The following is an 18635-nucleotide window of genomic DNA, read 5'->3' on the forward strand; positions in this document are numbered from 1 at the left end:
AATTTTGCGCACTTGCCACTAAATATAAATTGTGTTAAGTTTTTTGTCATTTTTTGGAAGTTAAATTACTGCGTAATTGCAGATCGGGTCAATAAGTTAAGGAGCATGACTGAATGACTTGATGGGTTTTTAAGCTGCATAAGGAAAGGAGGGTGAGTGAGTGGTTATATATTTCAACCATGAGGGAAAATGTGGGAGAGGGGAGATAGGGATGTGTTTTTGGTGAGAAATGGGAAGGAGATGAGTTGGGGACATGAGGGGAAAGTGGAAGAGAAGGAGGGATAATGTTTAGTTTTGATGAGAAAGGAGAGAGGGAGAAAGGAAATAAAACTTCCTTATGGTCTACATCATGCAAAGTCTATGGAAAAAAAAATAGATAATTGAAAATTCTTTACTTTGCTTCGATGATGCTTGATTGACCTACTTGGATGATGGATTCTCCTTGTCTTGGATGAACCTCCTAAGTTCTTTAGTGCTCTTGATTTGAATGGGAACAAGAGAGGTGAGGGAGAGGGGAGCAAGAAGGGAAGGCTCTCGGTTTTGGATGGGGAGAGGAGAGGAGAGGGAGAGGGAATAAGGATTTTGGTCTAGAGAGGAGCGAATGAGAGTAGGGGCTCAATTTTGGAATGAGGGAGGAAGTTAAAAGGAAGATTTAGAGGAATAAAAAGGGATGGAGTGGTTAAGGGATTAGAGGGGAACCTAAATTTCGTGGGGAATTTTTTAATTTCAAAATGAGTACTTATGGTGGTTAGGGAGAGAAATGCAAGTGTAACTCAATTTGAAGAGAATGAAAGAAGGAATCTAATTGTTTAATCCATTTTGAAAAATGAGGACTGTAGCCTAAAATATATCGAGTTGTAATGACTAGGTGGTTAGAAGGTTGATGTGATTATTATGACTAGAAATTTCTACTTGGGCTCATTTATTAGAGAAAATACAAGGAATTCAGTGGTGCAATTGGTTTTGATCAAAATGTGATTCATCTCAGGATATTTCAGGTTAAATTTTGGGCCACACCTTAAGAGAATTTGGGTGAAGTTTGAGTTGGAACTTTTGGTTAATTTAAATGAATTAAATTAAGTGCTTGTAGCTCATATTTAGTTTGGTTGAAGTTTGATTTCAACTAGATTCCATTTTGAGTTGGTCTTTTAAAACTATTTTTTTATTATCAAAATTATCATAAGCTGAATGGGCCTTTAAATGGAGTCGGATTTGGGCATGAAAATGTTCATTTGAAAGATATGACGATCATGATGCACTAGCAAACTCTATTTTGGAAAATAATGATTCTTTGAAAAATTTTTATCTATGTCCATTGTTCATGCATAGATACTCTAAGTGTAAAATTTATATAAAAACGATATTTGGTGACCACCAAACTAGTTTTCATGCTCCTCATATGTGATTACGAACATTTTGTAACTTACGTAATGTAATTCCAATCAGTAGATTGGTCTATGGAGTAATTCAAGCATGAAATTTGAATTGAAAAATTTTAATAAAATTGTATCATATGATCATCAAACTTGTTTACAAGATCTTTATATATAATAATAAACGACATGCAACTTTCATAACAAAGTTTCAAGCCCTACGATAACCTGGAGAGAAAATGGTAATTTCAATGTTTTTGTTAATTGGACGAATTTTTGGGTCAATTTTAGGGTTTGACTGAAGTTGATTAGTTTACGTTTGTTTTAGTTTGGTTGTTATTTTTATTTTTGTCTGTTATATTTTAGTTTTATTAAATTAGGGTTTGCTCAAGATTTAGCTCGCGTGAGACTAAACTAAATACAAGCCAGGAAAAGGGTTGACCGAAAATTAAGGTCAACGGGCTTCTTTTCTGATTTGATTTTTTTTTTCATTTTCATAAAATGTTTAGGTTGTACAAATTTACAAACATATTGTGCATAAATTTATTGGCTCATCAAATTGTAGATTATACAAGAAGAGAATCATTTTCCTAATTTTTTTTCATTTTTTTTTATTTTAAAGATGTAAATATGTATAATGTAGTGTAAAGGTACAATAAATTGGTAAGTTATCATTACTTGTTCTATTGTACTTTTTTTACTTAAAATTACATAATATTTTTCCTACTATAATTTATTTTATTGTGATCATCGTAATGAAATAATGCATTTTTTTATGTAATACCTGTTCTTTTGTAATTGTTAATTTGTCATCTTTTTTTTATTATTTCAAAACATTAGTACACAATTTATCCTCGAAAAAACTTAATACATACTTGGAGATGTAAATCTATTATTTATCTTAAATGTTTAAAGAAAATAAATTTCTTGATTCAAAAAAATGTTTTAAGCAAATTTTTTTAGGAAAAATTTTCACTTTTTAAATAATTTCAAAATAAAATTTCAAAATAATTTTTTTTCTGAAAATTCTAAAATGAGTCAAATACGAACAACCAAAAATCAACTGAATTGAACAAGAACAGAATGTTCACTAGTTGATTCAAACACGAGCGGAACATGAACACTGTTATTTTAAAACGAGCTGAATACTATTAAGCCTTAGCTTGTTTAAGCTCAGCTCGTTTACACCCCCTAACTAAGAGTTAAGTGTTTTTTGGATATTTTTCCTTCTCTCAGTTATGAAGAGGTACTTCAAACACGTGTCTTTTCTACGTCATATACTATTATCATTTGTAACTTTGGATGGAGTCACCTATCATGAGAGCAATTGTTTTCTTATCTCTTTTTATTGGAATTCTTCTTTCCTTTAAATTTTGTAGATTTTGTATTTAGTTTAGAGGTCTAAAATTTTTACAACTACTTTTTTGGGGGCAAAAACATATAGCACCTGGAACATTACTATTTGCAAACCCTTTTTATCCATTTTTCAAATATTCACTCAAATATCACAAATCATCATAAAATAATATCCCATATTTTTATTTTTATCAAATTCTCAGTGAATTGATCTTAATTATCTCTATTTTTTTAATATATAAAAGATATTTTATATGCGCATAATCTTTTTTTATTTTAAAGAACATGAATATGTGAGTGCCCGTAAAAAAATAAAAAACACCCATTTTTATTTGCAGTGCAAGAAGCCCCACTGCTCATCTTCCCTGACAATATGGCTAATTTTCCCGTTCCCGAACCCCAAAACTCACAACCCTCACCCCGCTTCGCGGCCAACATCACCGGTGGAGCCAACTGCTTCGACGTTCGCTACCTCCAGACGCTGGAAAACGACACTGCTTCTTCGATCCTACATTTCTTCGTGAGGCAGAGAATGATTCCCGAATATGTCGTAAATGCGGCCTTCCTCGCCCTTCCCCTTCCCAATCCTATTTCATTCAGCCTCAAAAAGGATACACTTTTGAGGCGGCTTGCCTCAGAGTTAGTGCTCCGCTCTGTCTCTGAGGAAACCCTAAGAATCCTCGAGCTCATTGAGGAGCTCGACCGCAAGAATAGCCATTGCCCCCCTTCTGAGGTCATGAAGGCCGCTTACTGTGCCGTTGCATCGTCGTGCACCGCTACCGCCCTTCATCAGAACGTGGATGATTTCCTTGATTCCTTCCATCGGATATGGGTGCTGCGCATCTGCGACGTTGAGAAGTCAGCGGCGGCTGCATTGATTTCTGAGGAGCTTCGGGAAGTGAGGGATATTTTTTGGGAGGTTGTGAAGGATCCAAAGCTTCGGCCTTTGGTAGCTAATATTGATTTGGAGGAGACGCTAGATCTGGTTCGGGATTATCTTGAGGAGGTGTGGGACATGAAGCCTTTGTTTCCTGAGGTGGCTGCAGATGAGATTGATGGAGCTTTGAGAATTCCGGGAGAGAGAATGAAGCCCAGAAAAGGACCGTCAGGTTTGAGGAATCAGACGTTTGGTTGTGTTCCGAATACTAAGTTGGAACGTCTTGTAACTGAAGAGGGTATGAAAGCACAAAATGGAATTGCTGAACCTATCATCGCTTCTGATTCTGAGTCTAATGGTCAGTTGGACCAGGACAGAGGCTTGGAAATCAGCAAGCGTTCTTCTCAGCTGCTGAATGCTGGCAAGTTGGTTCTTTTTGCTTTAGTTTTATTACCGTAGGGTTAATCTGATCCATTTTCATTGTTTTGAATTACTCGAACATTAAGTGAGTTTATCTTTCAAGAAATCATTTCTTCCTAACTTTGTTTTATCATTTGCTTGCTTACTAGTGAATTTTGTTTTACAAATCCCTTTACAGTCTTCTCTATCTTGTTTGTTATCTCAAGTAAAAGAAAACTTTAACCTGTCATTCTATTAATTTTATGTATTATTACTAGTATTATTATTATCAAAAAGAAATAAATTTGAAGTCAAATTTCTAGCCTTAATAATTGAAACTCACTTTTTAACTTTATAAAGGTTTTTTTCAAACATCAAAGTTTATTTTTGACCACTCAAATGCCTGATTTCTAGTGTTGAGTCCCAATCATTTACAAGCATGGAGGCAAAACAGACCATCCCTAAGATAAAGCCTCACCGAAACAATGTATTTTGCTCGCTAAAATGAAAATTCTCTTTTATCACATTCCATGATTTGTGGAATACTTCAGTGCCTACTCTCAACTAATGTAGCTAGTAAATGGTATCATCCTTTTGTTTGATGCCCTTTTGTGCTGTTATTTTTTAATAAATTAGTGTTGATTATGAACCAATAGTCATTTGAGCATGATATCATCCTTTTTATTAGCTTTATTTTGGCATTAACTTTAATAATTCTCATTCTCTATTCAAGTTCTATATTGCATGATGTCAAGCCTATTGCAGATGAATTTTCGTGGACAATTTTTATTTGTATTATCTTTGGTCTACTTCTCTTTCCTTCTAAGCCTTTGATATTAATTTTATTTACTTGTCTTTTTGTATGGCTACTTAAGTCTATTTTATAGTATCTTATCTTCAGTTGATGCATTCTCATTGTCTTATTTGCATAAGTATTTCTCAATCTATGCCTCCTTGTTCAACCACACATCCCTCTTAACATTTCCAGTAATGTCACTCTCAACTTTGCTATCAATGCTTTATTTAATGCTTAATGTTGACATGCCATAACATAGGCAAGTAATTGCAATTTTATATAAAAAATCTTGAAATCTCCATTAAAAGTCGATCCTCTGATGTTCTGGTTAGGAGATTAGACGTTCTTGATCCCGACTTATGTTAAGAAAGGCAGAGGTAGGCCTAGAAAGACTTTGGCATATTGTATAAAAAATGATCTAAATGTATTAGAATTAAATGAAAATATGACACTCTATAGAACGCAATGGAGAAATGATTCATGTAGCCAAACCCACTTAGTGGGATAAAGGCTTGTTATTGTTGTTCTTGCTGTTGTTGTTATTGTTGTATCTTGAAATCTCCATGATATTCTCTTTATTGCATAATATTCCTATGACACTTTATCTTAACCACCCAACTCTAGCCTTAGGAGTTATATCCCCATTCTTATATTGATTCTATAGAATAAATTCAAGCTACCTAATACCTTTGTATATTTATTTTTATTTATAAACATTGCATCTCATCTTCTAAATAGTTTTTTTGAAGTAATAACTTTCCTCTTGTCTAAATTAATGCTTCATAAATTAAATTTTTTTTATGCAAAAAACACATGCTAAATTACCTCACTGTTATCTTTTGTTAGCATGCCCGTAATGAATAAGAAAAAGACAATTAATGTTGATCTTTAACGTAATTTTCCTTCGATTGGGAAAGCCGGTCTACAATTATTTATAGCACTAATAAGTGTTCCATTATACATATTGGTAGTGACTCCAACTTTTTTTTATACACTCCATATTTCCCGATGTATACTTGATTGATTATTATGGTGTTTGGTTTATTTGCACCTACTCTTTCACATAAATTGCGGAAAACTTTTGCACTATGCCCATCATAATTCTGAAAGTTAGCAAAATACATGATGTTGTTTTGCATTTTTTTTTTTTTGCCCATATATTTGTTGGCACTATGGATTGATGTTTACCCTAAGAATTTGCCATTTTGGTTCGGTCAGACGTCGATGATGAGCAGGCCTTGAAAGAAAGTTACCTTGATCTTCGAAGAATGTTGCAGAACACGCTGCTTGATGCAGCAAATAAGGCTACTGAATTACAGGCGGTGAATTCAGAAGAAGCATGTGGTGAGGAGACAAGAGTAAATGATGTTCAGAACATAACGGATGAAGTGGCTTCTATGTCTACGATAGGTACTAATAGTAGTAAGTGTTTGAAACCTTCAAGCTTGACGGAAAAAGAAGAACATCAAAATGGGCAGGATCTACGCCGACTGATGGCTTCTGAGAAAGTTTATTGTGCTACTGCTGATGAGAAAAACCACACGCAAAACAATAACAATTTTGCTTCCTTTCCAAGAATTAGTCTTATGGAGAAGAACCCAACTGCCCATACAGTAGAGGTTTGTTCTTGTCTTATAAAATTTGTGTTCCGTAACTCTGTTATACTTAATGAATTCTATAGGGAATCCCCCTTTTTTTAATAACAATAACACTTCTTTGTTTGTCATGGAGATTACGATCCTGTTTATGCAGTAGATTTTATTTAATCCAACGTTCATGATTGCCACTTAACTGCTTTTTGAAAGACAGAATCTTTCGTCCCTAATGTTAGCAACTGATAGACAAATGAAATGTGTTTTAAAAGTTTGTTATGGTAAATAATCTTGATAAAAATCAACTTTAGGGTTTAGTTTTTTTTTTAATTATTTTTAATTTTGTTAGAAACGCTTTCAATTATGTAAATTACTTGGTAATTAGCAACTGCCTGTAAAATTGAAATTTTTTAAATTTGTACCTCTGAAAGTATATTTCATAGAAAGCTAACAACATTTAAGTTATAAATATTCTATACTTCTTAGATGATTTTTCTTTATGTTTTAGAGGTCTTTGATGCGGGATTCTCAGAACCATTATTTTCCATTTTTCTTTGATGAGATTGTCATTTAGTATTATATGTTTGTGTTATGTAATCTTGTTTATTTTATTTTATGTTATGATACTTATACACATGCTTATTTTATGTTTTATTTTTATTTCATGTGACAAAGATGCTTCAAGTTTTTCTTCATTAGTCACACACTTTTAGATTTGATTTAGGAGCCCATAGTATGTATAAATATTTTTATAAGTATTGGATTAGTATTTTTATTGATGATGATCAAAAATAAAACTATGAAACTTGACTCTCTCTTTTCCTCCCTTTTTCCTTTCACTTTTTGAGTTGAAGAAGCTACCATCTTACAACCCCCAACCCCCTCTTTCTCTCTCTCTCTCTCTCTCCCTCCCTCCCAAACTCTTGGCAAAGAAAGATAAATTATAATCGTTTTGCTAAGTTGGAATTCTATCCATCACTCTCTCGACATTGAAATTGGTCTAAACATTCGACTTTTTGGCTAATCACATAGCCAAGCTATATGGGTGGACTAACGGCTCGTTTGGGGCAGTTTATTTTGTGCGGTGGCATTTTGAAAACACACCAGACCTATTTGGATAAACTGCGTTTTGGTAGCTTGTGTTTTCAAATCGCTGAAACCTGCGTTTTCACAACGCACCTATTTAGGTGCGATAGCAGCTTTCCGGGTGCGGTCTGACTTTTCCACAAAAATAAAAATTTCTAATAGCCGACGCACCTAGCTTATCAGCAGATTATTCAGTAAACTGCAGCTACCCCAAACAGACCCTGAGATGGTGTACCGTTTGGTCTAAATGACCCAAATTTGATCAAGTTGTGCAAAACAAGAATGTTCAAACATGACAATGCTAGTGTAGATTCTCATGTTATGTTATACTATATTTTCATTGTCATTTTATAATTTGTATGTTTACATTTTATAATGAAATTTATGTTTATATGAAAGTCTATAAGTGTCATGTTAATTTAAAAAAAAACTCCTAATTGTATAAGGTTTGTTGTGTCATTTCAAAATGTGTAAGATTCTAACTGTAAATTTTTTTTTCTCTATATACTTTTAACTAGGAAGATTTACATACAGTCTAAACTATTCTTATATATTTACATACTTAAATCGTAAAATTAAATATTTATATTTATACCACTTTACCTATGCATGAAAAGGTGTATTTCATTTTTTTAGAAGGTAGTGATCTTATTATGTTTGATGTGATATGAAAGATTTGATATTTATAAATGTTAAAATCAAAATTTTGGTGTTAGATATGAAACTTCATGAGAATTGTGTGAGTTGTACGTAAATATGTTAAAAAATGTAGATACATGAGTTCATTTTTATTATAAATGAGTGAATATTTGAGTTTCTTAACATCTTTGGTCGTCAATGACAAATAAAATTAGTTATACAAAAAATAATAATTAAAAAAACTTTTTTGATTGTCCTCTTCTCGCTGGAATTTCTTTTCACTCTTTGCTGGGATAGAAAAGAAATCTTAGTATGTACAGTGAGCTTCTCTTATGTTTTAACCTTCTACATCTTTGAGGTTCCTATTCTTTCTCCCTCTTATTCCTTGAGTTCAACCATGACAGTCTTGCTTCCATTTTATTCTTCATCATTTGATTTTATAGGAAGTCTTATTCCTTGGATTACGAAGCTGCCTTACAATTTTACAATTTCTTTTTTTTTCAATTTTTTATTTTTTTCTTTTCTTATTGTTTTGATTTGTTTCCTAATCAAATAATGCAAATTTATTATGAAATTGGACAAGTATTTTACAAAAAAAAAAAAAAAAAAATCTTACTTCAGTTAAAAACTTTATTTAATTTTGATGTGATTAATTGTATAATTGAGCACTTCAAATTTTTACTCCCGAATTGTATGTTCTTTTTTTCTTTTATCATTAATAATTTTGTAATATGTTTCTAGTTTCTCATCTTCAGTTATTTTTTGCTACAAATCACTTTTCGAATTGCCTCTTAGCATCTTGAAGCCCTCAAACCTAAGAGTGTTTTGGTCTTAGTTCGGTTAACTAAGTTAGCCTTTTTCTCAAATTTAACTAACTTAATCCCCCCGATAAAACCCAATTTTTTTGTCTTCATATTATGCCTTCTTCTGACCATTGACTTGCATACAAACATAATTTCATTATCTCCATATATACGACTTTTTTCTATTCTCTTTGCCCCCCATAAATATAATCCCAAATTTCAACAGTCACATTCACTCTCTTTAAACTTTCCTTCTTGATATCTTAAGGGTCGCAGTAAATCCCATTCGACCAAGCCAGCAATTCCAGCAACCTTGTACAACCAGTGCAGCTAGCAAAATGGCAATCAAAATAGCCTATGCGGAATCAGCAAAAATCTATTACATGTATCCTCACAGCCTGCAGCAGGAACATCAGGAGCTATTTTGGATCAATATTCAAATCAAGATGCTTGTTGTGTCCACTGTGTTCTACTTAGGGAGCAACAAGAAAATAATATACGCAGAGTTGGTGTTAAATCTCTCTCTCTCTCTCTCTCTGCTGTTGTGGGTCCCATTCACTCTCTAATGCTAGCAGAGAATTTAAAGACACATGAATCAAGGCCTTGTACCTTTGGATCATTTTCTTTATGACCCTCGAATTGCAATCCATGTGCTTCTCTATAGGATTGCTGGCCCCTTCTTAATTCCTCCGCTTGAATGTGAGAAACCATCTAAAGTGGTCTCAAATCATGAAGACCTTTCTGAGAAAAGGGAAAAGATTTAACATTTTTGTGGATCAACCTCCAAAGCTAAAAGATTCAAATTCATGCTTTGGGAGAATGGATTTCATGATCATGGCATGATTACAGAGTGCCGTGATTCCCGAAATCTATGAGCCATACATATTTCTATCTACCCAATAAAATTTTCGGATGTCATTAGACAAACTTATTTAAAAGTTGGATGTATTTGAGCTAAGCTCTTAAGAGAATGTCTAAGTCAATTCATTTAATAAATGATCCGACACCGAAATATGCAATATTGATGAATGAAGGTGATAACAACTGCGTGACATGCCTTTTTGTGGCAAAATAACAAAATGAGGAATTACTCGTCCCAAACAACATTTAGTGGGGGTTTTAGAAATGTTTTTTGAAATGCTAAAGCTTGTAACAACCATCCACATGTTAAAGATGAAATTAGAGAGTATTTAATGAGCTAAAAGATCAAATCAATGGAATAACATACTAGAATATTAATGAAGCTGATGACTTCGCTGTGATGATAGATGATAATATTTATGTGATAGATAGCCTGGACCATTAAAAAGATAATATTTATTAAAATCGAATATTGTTAGTCAAAATTCAACTACGTCTACGATTAAGGATTCAAAGATTAAGGGAGCTTTGGATTTATTTTTTACCCTAAATCTTGTCGAGGTGGTGAAGCTATGAGAAGGTAAAATGCAGAAAGAGATGGATGTTTCTCAGAAGGAGATTGGAGAAAGAGCAGTCCAAGTATTTTTTCTTTATATGCATGATGCTTGGATTCCCCTGAATGCCGTTAAATATGAAAGCTTCCTGAAAGTAGTGGAAGTGCTTGGGTAATTTGATCATAGGATAAAATCTCCTGGTTATCATGAGGTGCAAGTTCAATGTTTCAGAGAAGACAATAGGACATACAATAACTGTTGCAAACACTAGAATGAAGGTTGTCTTAAATATGGTTACTCTCTGATGACCCATAATTGGACATCTCATGATAAATAAAATTTGGAGAATTTTTTTGTGAATTGATAGCTTAGGTTCGTAAGCTTTAGTATTCAGGTATCACTCTTATTAAAAATGGTGTATGTGTAATTATAGATAAGAGTTTGAAAGATAATGTTGTAAAAATTAATAGAACTAAAGATAAAATTATAACTTTAAAGATTGTTGTTGATACTATGGTTTTTAATTTTACATGTGTTAATGCTCTTCAACTAGGTTTGGATGTTGTATAAAAGAAAAAAATTTTAAATCACGTCGAAGAATTAATACAAATGATACTTCTTGAAGGAAAAAAAAATTATTGGAGGAGATTTAAATGAACAGTCAGTAGAGTGGTTGAAAATTTTAGAAGCGTTCATGGTGTCTATGGTTTTGGAGTGACTAATGATGATGGCTTAGTCATTGGATTTTTTCTTTTTTTAGTTTATAATTTTGTTATTGCTAATATTTTAATTAAGAAAAGATATGGGCATATTAGCACTTATAAGAATGGATTTTATAAAACACATTAATTATTTTCTTTTGAAAAAAGTAAATTGTCGAGATTTTAAAGATTGTAAAGTCATTCTAAGTAAAAATTTAAGTACTAAACATAGATTATTATTTTTTAGTTTTAAGATAAATGATTGAAATATGAAAAATGTAACTAAATATTGTCATAGAATTAGTTAGATGCACTTAAAAGTTACAAACAAATTATTTTAATGAGCGAACTTTAGGATTTTACTATTTGGGATGTTCATGACGAAGCTAATAAATAAAATAACGAGTACTTGTGCCTGAAGAATTAAAAGTAAAAACCTCTTATTAATAAAAATAGTTGGTGGTGGAATAATAATGTGTAAAAAAAGATAAAAAAATAAAAATTTATGTTATAAAAATTGATTTAAAATATAGCTTAGAGAATTAGGAAAAATATAAGGTGGCCTAAATGAGTCTAAGAGAATAATTTTTTATTATAAAAATAATTATATTTTTAATGATCTTTATATTAGAGTAGATACCAAAAGGGGTGAGAGTTTTATATACAAACTTCCCAAGCAAAGAGATAGGAAAGTAAAATTTTGTTTAAGTTAAAGGTATTAAGGATGAAAATCAAAAAATATATTTCTTAGATGAAGATATTCAAGGTAGGTGGGTGAGATTTTGATAAATTTTTCAATAAATATTGTAAAAATATGATTTGACTTTATTGATCTTAATATTATAAGTAATAATAATTTTTTTTTCATAATCGCATTAGTAAAATGGAAGATGAGAAGGTTTTAAAAAATAAAGTATGAAAAATAGTAGTACCTGATAGTATTTAAATAAAAGTATGAAAATGTTTAGGAGATGTGGGATTTTCTTAGCTTACTAAACTTTTTAATATTATTTAAAAATTAAAAAAATGTATGAAAAGTGGAGAAAGACTATTGGTTTCTATTTAAGTTAATGTGTCATACATTAAGGTTATTAGAGAGAATTATTTAACATGGGTTATAGCGTTCAAAATTTTCTCAAAACTAGTTTGGATTCATTTCTGTCACGTTTACTATGAAAGCTATATATTTATAGAGAGTTTTGATGGTGAAGTTGAGAGTAAGGAGGATCTACATATGGTTTTTGTTGTTTTAGAAAAAGCTTATGATAGTCTCTAAGAAAAGTACTTTGGAGAGTTCTAGAGAAGAAAGGTATTGATATTTTTTATATTCAAGTTATTAAAGATAACGTATGCTGGAGTTGTTATTTGTGTTCGAGCATAAGGAGGATTGATCAAGTATGTTTCTATTTCAATTGGATTACATCAGGAATCGGCTTTAAGCGCATATCTTTTATTGCTTTAGTCATGAATGTTCGTACTGGACATTTACAGGAGGATGTACCTTGGTGCATGCTTTTCATTGATGGTATTCTTCTTGTGGATAAGACTAGAGAGAGTTCAAGAAAAACTTGATCTATGGAGGTCTAGAATCTAAAGACCTTCGTTTGAGTTATTCTAAAACTGAAGACATGAAATGTAATTTTAGTAATGCTAGATCAAGTGGTGAGGTTGTAAACATTGGTGGTCAAGTCATTAAAATGAGTGAGTGTTTTAGATATCTCATGTCTATTGTTCAAAGTAATGTTGATATGGATGTGGATGTTATTAGTAGAATTCAGGTTGGATGGTTGAAGCGGAGGAATGTGTCGGTCCTATTGTGTCATTGAAAAGTATAGCTTAAACTTAATGGAATGTATTATAAGATTGTGGTGGGATATACAAATCTTTATGGTGTAGAATGTTAGCCTGTAAAAGTGAAGCATAAATTAAGTCGTGTTGCTGAGATGAGAATGCTCAAGTGAATGAGTGGCTTTACACTTAGAGACAATGCGAAACAAATATATCCTCGAAAGAGTTGGCGTAGCTACAACAACATACAAGATCATCGAGAGTTGTCGCAAATGGTTTGTTCACATTAAATGTCGACCATCTGATAACCCTGTTAGAAGAGTATATGTTTTGAATTTGACATTTGTTAAAAAAGGTAAAGGTGGACCTAAAAAGACTTGGGCATGTTTTTTAAACAATGATCAAAATTTAGAATTATACAAAAATATGACACACAATAGGACACAATAGAGAAAAAAGGGTTTATTTAGCCGACCCTACTTAGTGGGACAAAGGCTTGTTGTCGTTGTTGTTCTACATGACTCACATTCATAGAGTTAATTGATGATAGTTCTTATTCAAAAAATGTGTTGTAGATGTTTGAATAGTTAAAAAGGTTTATCGAGGACATTGGGCCACATTGTATTGTTCAAGTAATCAATGATAATGCTTGTGTGAATGTTTCTTGTTGGTTTTAATTTTTTTGGCACATGCCAATTATAATTTGTTGAATATTTTGTGATATTATTGTAGGAAAATTATTTATGGATAATTATCCACATTTATATTGAACTTTTTGTGCTGCTCATTATTTGAATTTAATAATGGAGGACATCTTCAAAATTCAAAGATTAAAACATCATTTTTAGTATATGGTAGCTATACATAATTTCATTTATTCAATACCTCAATTGCTCTACTTAATGAGGAGATGTACAAATCAAAGCTTGCTTGTGAAGCCTACGAAGTCTTGATTTGCTACTGGCTTCTTAACATAAAAATGTTTTCATCAACAGTAAATACATTTGAAAAGAATGTTCACATGTGAAGAGTTTATGTTGGGTTCATAGTGAAGGGAGTGGCTACGGCTAAGCAAGGACAACAAACTTTTCTTGAATCAATTTTTTGGAACACTGTGGTATAAGGGCTCAAAATTAGTGGTCTTTTGTTGAAGGTCCTTAGATTTGTTGATGGAGAAAAATGGCCTCTTATGGGTTATATATATGAAGCGATGGATAGGGCTACAGAAGCCTTATTGTTAGCTCTACTAACTGTGATAAGTATGAGCAGATTTTTGAAATTATTGATAGAAGATGGGAAGTACAATTTCATCGACCTTTGCACACAACTGTACATTTCTTAAATTCTGAACATTTTTTCATTAACCCTAATATTGCAAAAGAAAAAGAAATAGTTGATGGATTATATGCATGCACTGGAAGATTAGCTAAGGATGTCGATGAAGACGATAACATGAGCAATCAATTAAGTTTGTATATTAGGGGTGAATGATATTTGGAATTCCTTTAGCTATAAGATAAATAATCACTCGAGTATCAGGTAATTTGATCTCAATAAGATTGTAGTTAGTATTAAATATTGTATTGAAATTAAAATAATACTGAAAATTATTAAATACTTTCCAACTGATTGGCGGCTACATATGACCAAAGAGCTACATATTTAACAAAGTTTTGTGATTAAGGTGCTTAACCTAACTTGTGGCTCATCTAGATGTGAGCGTAATTTGAGTATATCTGGACATATATAAGTATGAAATAGAAATCGTGTGTTGATTATTATCATGAAACTTTATATTTTACTGATTTTAATAATTTTTAATTGCAACTTCAGAAGAAGTAAAAAAGGAATCATGCTGCCTTAGAAATTTAGTTTATGTAAAGTATAATAGGGCTTACTTTGCATATATAACCATTGTGATGTTATGGACTCCATATCTTTAAATGATGTAGATATAATGTGTAGTTAACAGGAAAAATGAAGGATCATTTAGATGAAGATAGTTAACATTTTATTGGTGAAGAAAACTTTAACATGGAAAATTATCATAAAACCAGCCAGTGTTTATGAAAGAAACTATAATATTCGAGAGCATCTAAGTGCAAATAGAATGGATTTTCACCTAGGCTTAACATTATTACAACTGAAATACGATGAGGGTGATTAAGAAGAATATGATTTAGGAGATAACGATGATGCTCATGATGGAAATAAGATTTTTTTTTGTTACATATGATGATACTTCTTTGGATAATTAATTAACATCTTATGAAAACATTATGCTTAAAAAAAAGTTGTATGATTTTTAATTTTAAAAACGGCCGAGGTCTTGACTGTTGAGCATTTATACTAAAGGTTTTTTTTTTCTGCTATTTCATTATCATAATGTCATGCATTTCAGTTTAATAGTTTCCTTTTTTGGCATTTTTATTCATAATTTTTTAATATTTTGCGTCATGTTTAAATTGGTGTGCTGCCGCCATGCCCTGTGATATGGCTTCTCGGTGGCTTGTGTTATGATGCTTTATTCAGCATTAATAAATACTATGCTTCTAACTAGTAATGTCTAGTTGGCATGCTTGTTTATCTTACTATATTCAATAGAAATAACCTTTGTTGTTAGTATGGTGAGTCAACTCCTGCAAAACTCAAAGGTGAAATATTGTGATGTTTCTATTAGAATTTTAAAATATATTAATAAATTTTCAAATAAAGGTATAATATAGTAAAAGTATGATATTTATGTATTGAAACTTATTTTGTTGCTATGTTGGATCTATTGAAGAATTAAAGTCTACTTCAAGCTATTTTGTTCTTTGTTGATGTAAATCTCATGTCTTGGAGAGTAAGCAATGTTTTGTAGGTAATTCTAGTATTAAGATTATTGGTCATTTCACTTGCTTAATGATGTAGATTAAAACTCTAGGAGAAGAATTGGATTTCCCTCTAACCTAGCATTACTATCTATTTCTCGAGGTTTACACCAAATATGCAGTTCTAGCATTACTAACAATCCTATCTTTTGATGAGATAATATCAAAATGTTGAAATTGATTGTAAATTCGACAAATGCATTTCTGTTAAAAAGAACATCACTCCGTATCTCTAGTAAAGACTAATTACCATTTATGTAAACGAAGAGAATTTGATACCTGTCAAATTTGTTTTTTTTATACCTTTTGTTTGATTTTTTTCCTCTAGTCCAATACTAAGTGACATTGATGGTTCTGAGCTTTTTTATTTTTTCTTTTGTTTTTTGTGCGTTCATTATTAGTGTTTCATTTGATTCGTGAAAGATGAGAATGAAAGTAATTATCAAAATTAAAATTTAACTCGAATATGTAGTTGACTCGTTCATTTCACTCTCAAGTTTAAAGTTATATTGTGGTTCCAAAATTATTGATCCGATTGAGAATTAAGCTCGACGCCCTCTAAGTTATTTAAATATTAATCTTAATGTAGCGTTACCTTTTGCAACTGAGAATTTTTTGAATTGGATTCTGCAGCTGCCAGTTTCTACAGTTTCTGGAACACCTAATTATTACATTTAAGGGTGTCAATATTTGATATGTGCACTCACCTATAGATAAGTAATACTAACTTTTTTTTAGAGTTTTATTTCATATATAAATTATTAGTTAGGGGTGTCAATATTTGATCCAACTCAACCTCGTGATGAAACCGACACCAAAATTTTATGTTCGCGTTAAGGTGTTTGAGATTCAGGCAGGTTCAGCGTAGCGACTTCAAAAATAGGGCCAGGTTCTAGTCAATTCAATAAGATCGACTTATCAATTCATTTATCTTTTTTTTTTTCACTAAATTTTCATATTAAATTTTTTAAAAAATTTAAATTGTTGTGTTTAAATTTTTAATCATGTACATTCTTGGTCGGTTGACACTAACACAACACTGCTTAAATGATTTTTGTGTCAGGTACGGGTTTCATTAAGTCGAATTTGAGCTGAAATTTTTAATCTGTCTAATAAATGAATTTGGTCCTTATAAATTATATATTGTCTTTTTTAAGTCGGATTTGAACTAAAGACCCCTATCTTGAATTGATTCTTCTAATCATTACAAGTTGATAACTATTGACAAATATAAATTACTAAATTGCTGTTTAAGAAACATTTTAGTTGCTAATCTGCAACTTTATTGACAAATATTCTAAATTTGAAGTTCCCTGTTTTTATAGTGGATGGAGTCACCACCTCGGGAAGGAAGATTTCGTCTGCGTAGCCCAAAAAGGGAAATTGTTTCGCCTTTGAAGTTGATTGATGATAGAAGATATGCTAAACGGAGAAAAATAAGGAAGTGGACTTTATTGGAGGAAGAGACTTTGATAAAGGCGGTGAGAGAGTATGTATTTATTTTTACTTTATTACCGCTCTGAAATTTAAATACTTGTCATATAATTCATTTTCGGAAGAATAACATATACCACTCAATTGTTATGGATTTGCTTGTCTAACACCTAAACTTCAATTTTTATATATATGCCTCCAAACATATGCATGCAAGGTGTATTTCAGCCTTTAAAAGTTAAAATAGTGGTATTTTTATGTGATAGAAGAGATTTGCATGGTATAATTGTGAAAAGCAAATTTGAGGTCTTAGATATGTAAATAAATGCGATTTGGGTGGTATTTATGTACATGCCTCGTCCTTTTTTTTTTTTTTTTTTTTTTTAAAACTCGTATACCGGAATGTGTTGGACTCTGAAATGAAAACTTTGTAGTTGGAGATAAAACACTCATGGCTGAATGACCCACAAAAAATAGGATGTGAAACATAATTCTTTTGTATTTACATATCTAACATCAAAATTTTATATTTATTTATATTAACATTCAATTTTTTAACATTCCATTAAAAACGCCACTAATACCATTCTCTTAAAGTGGAATACACCTTTTAATGAGGTGATGATGATACTATAGTGTTAGATATATAAATATCAAGTTTTGGGGTTAGATATATAAATGCTTAAAGATTTGTGTGTAAATTTTCCTATTTTAGCTTTTTTTAGTTTGGATTCTATTGGTTCATCTCTTACAAATCTTCATCTGCAGTATTGAGATGTTCCTTTTGTGATCTGCTTTCCTTTTTATGATAGGCATGGTAAAGGGAGCTGGAAACAAATTCTGAGTAACTACCCTAACATTTTTGAAGAAAGAACTGAGGTAGTTGTTTGTCAGTGTTATATATAGAATTCTCATGTTTTTTTTTGGAATCATTTTTTTTAATATATTTTTTTTTTGACAGGTTGATCTGAAGGACAAATGGAGAAACATAACTAAGAGTAGCTTGCTATCATGACCTTGAACTACGTTATGTAAGCTTTTTATTTTTTCTCTTTGTAAAAAATAAACACTTCTATGAGGTTTATTACCATGGCCTCTTTGGAGGTTAGGGCTCCTGCCATTTGATTGGTTTTTTTTTTTTTTTGGTGCTTCTGTTATCAGTTCTTATTTATTTATTTATTTAGTATTGTTATTATTATGTTTTATTAGAAGTTTAGATACTACGGAGTCCATCAGTCTTGCAGCATTCCCGAGGTAGTTTATTCTGCTCTATGTTTTTTTATGTGAAGTAGCTAGTATTCACTATATATATATATATATATTTATATATAGAAACCAGGCCTAAACCTTGCTCGAGCCCGCTTTGACAAACTCAAAGCCCGAAATCAAGACTGACCCGCCTAACGCCCATGTATGAAGACAACAATTGTTTGGTGTAGGGCTGTCAAAACGGCTCGTTGTTCGCGAACAGCTCGTGTTCGGCTCGTTAATTTCGTTCGATAA

The 18635-nt window shown here is 31.6% G+C and overlaps 1 protein-coding gene across 3 annotated transcripts; it reads left to right on the plus strand.

Annotated features, from left to right (window-relative positions):
* Positions 1 to 3043: 3043 nt before the first annotated feature.
* Positions 3044 to 18534, plus strand: LOC110036762. 3 transcript variants are annotated; one of them, XR_002295261.1, is made up of 7 exons: positions 3044 to 4027; positions 6020 to 6420; positions 17024 to 17187; positions 17945 to 18011; positions 18094 to 18163; positions 18350 to 18386; positions 18472 to 18534. XR_002295261.1 is itself a non-coding variant. In XM_020741289.1 (5 exons), the coding sequence occupies exons 1-5, from the start codon at positions 3103 to 3105 to the stop codon at positions 18145 to 18147; spliced, it is 1611 nt and encodes a 536-aa protein (XP_020596948.1). In that variant the 5' UTR covers positions 3044 to 3102; the 3' UTR covers positions 18148 to 18247. The 3 variants fall into 3 exon arrangements, 1 of the variants encoding a protein (XP_020596948.1); XR_002295262.1 differs by lacking the exons at positions 18350 to 18386; positions 18472 to 18534 and having other exon boundaries at positions 17024 to 17179; positions 18094 to 18109; XM_020741289.1 differs by lacking the exons at positions 18350 to 18386; positions 18472 to 18534 and having other exon boundaries at positions 18094 to 18247.
* The last annotated feature ends 101 nt before the right edge of the window (positions 18535 to 18635 follow it).

The sequence above is a fragment of the Phalaenopsis equestris genome, unplaced genomic scaffold (assembly GCF_001263595.1).
Source record: "Phalaenopsis equestris unplaced genomic scaffold, ASM126359v1 Scaffold210567, whole genome shotgun sequence".
In the NCBI taxonomy this organism is placed as follows: domain Eukaryota; kingdom Viridiplantae; phylum Streptophyta; class Magnoliopsida; order Asparagales; family Orchidaceae; genus Phalaenopsis; species Phalaenopsis equestris.

Excerpts from the sequence above, each read along its gene's own strand:
- LOC110036762 (XM_020741289.1), top strand. The coding sequence starts at position 3,103 with ATGGCTAATTTTCCCGTTCCCGAACCCCAAAACTCACAACCCTCACCC. Across the intron at positions 4,028-6,019 it reads TTCTCAGCTGCTGAATGCTG|ACGTCGATGATGAGCAGGCC; the intron begins GCAAGTTGGTTC and ends TGGTTCGGTCAG. Across the intron at positions 18,012-18,093 it reads TTTTTGAAGAAAGAACTGAG|GTTGATCTGAAGGACAAATG; the intron begins GTAGTTGTTTGT and ends TTTTTTTGACAG.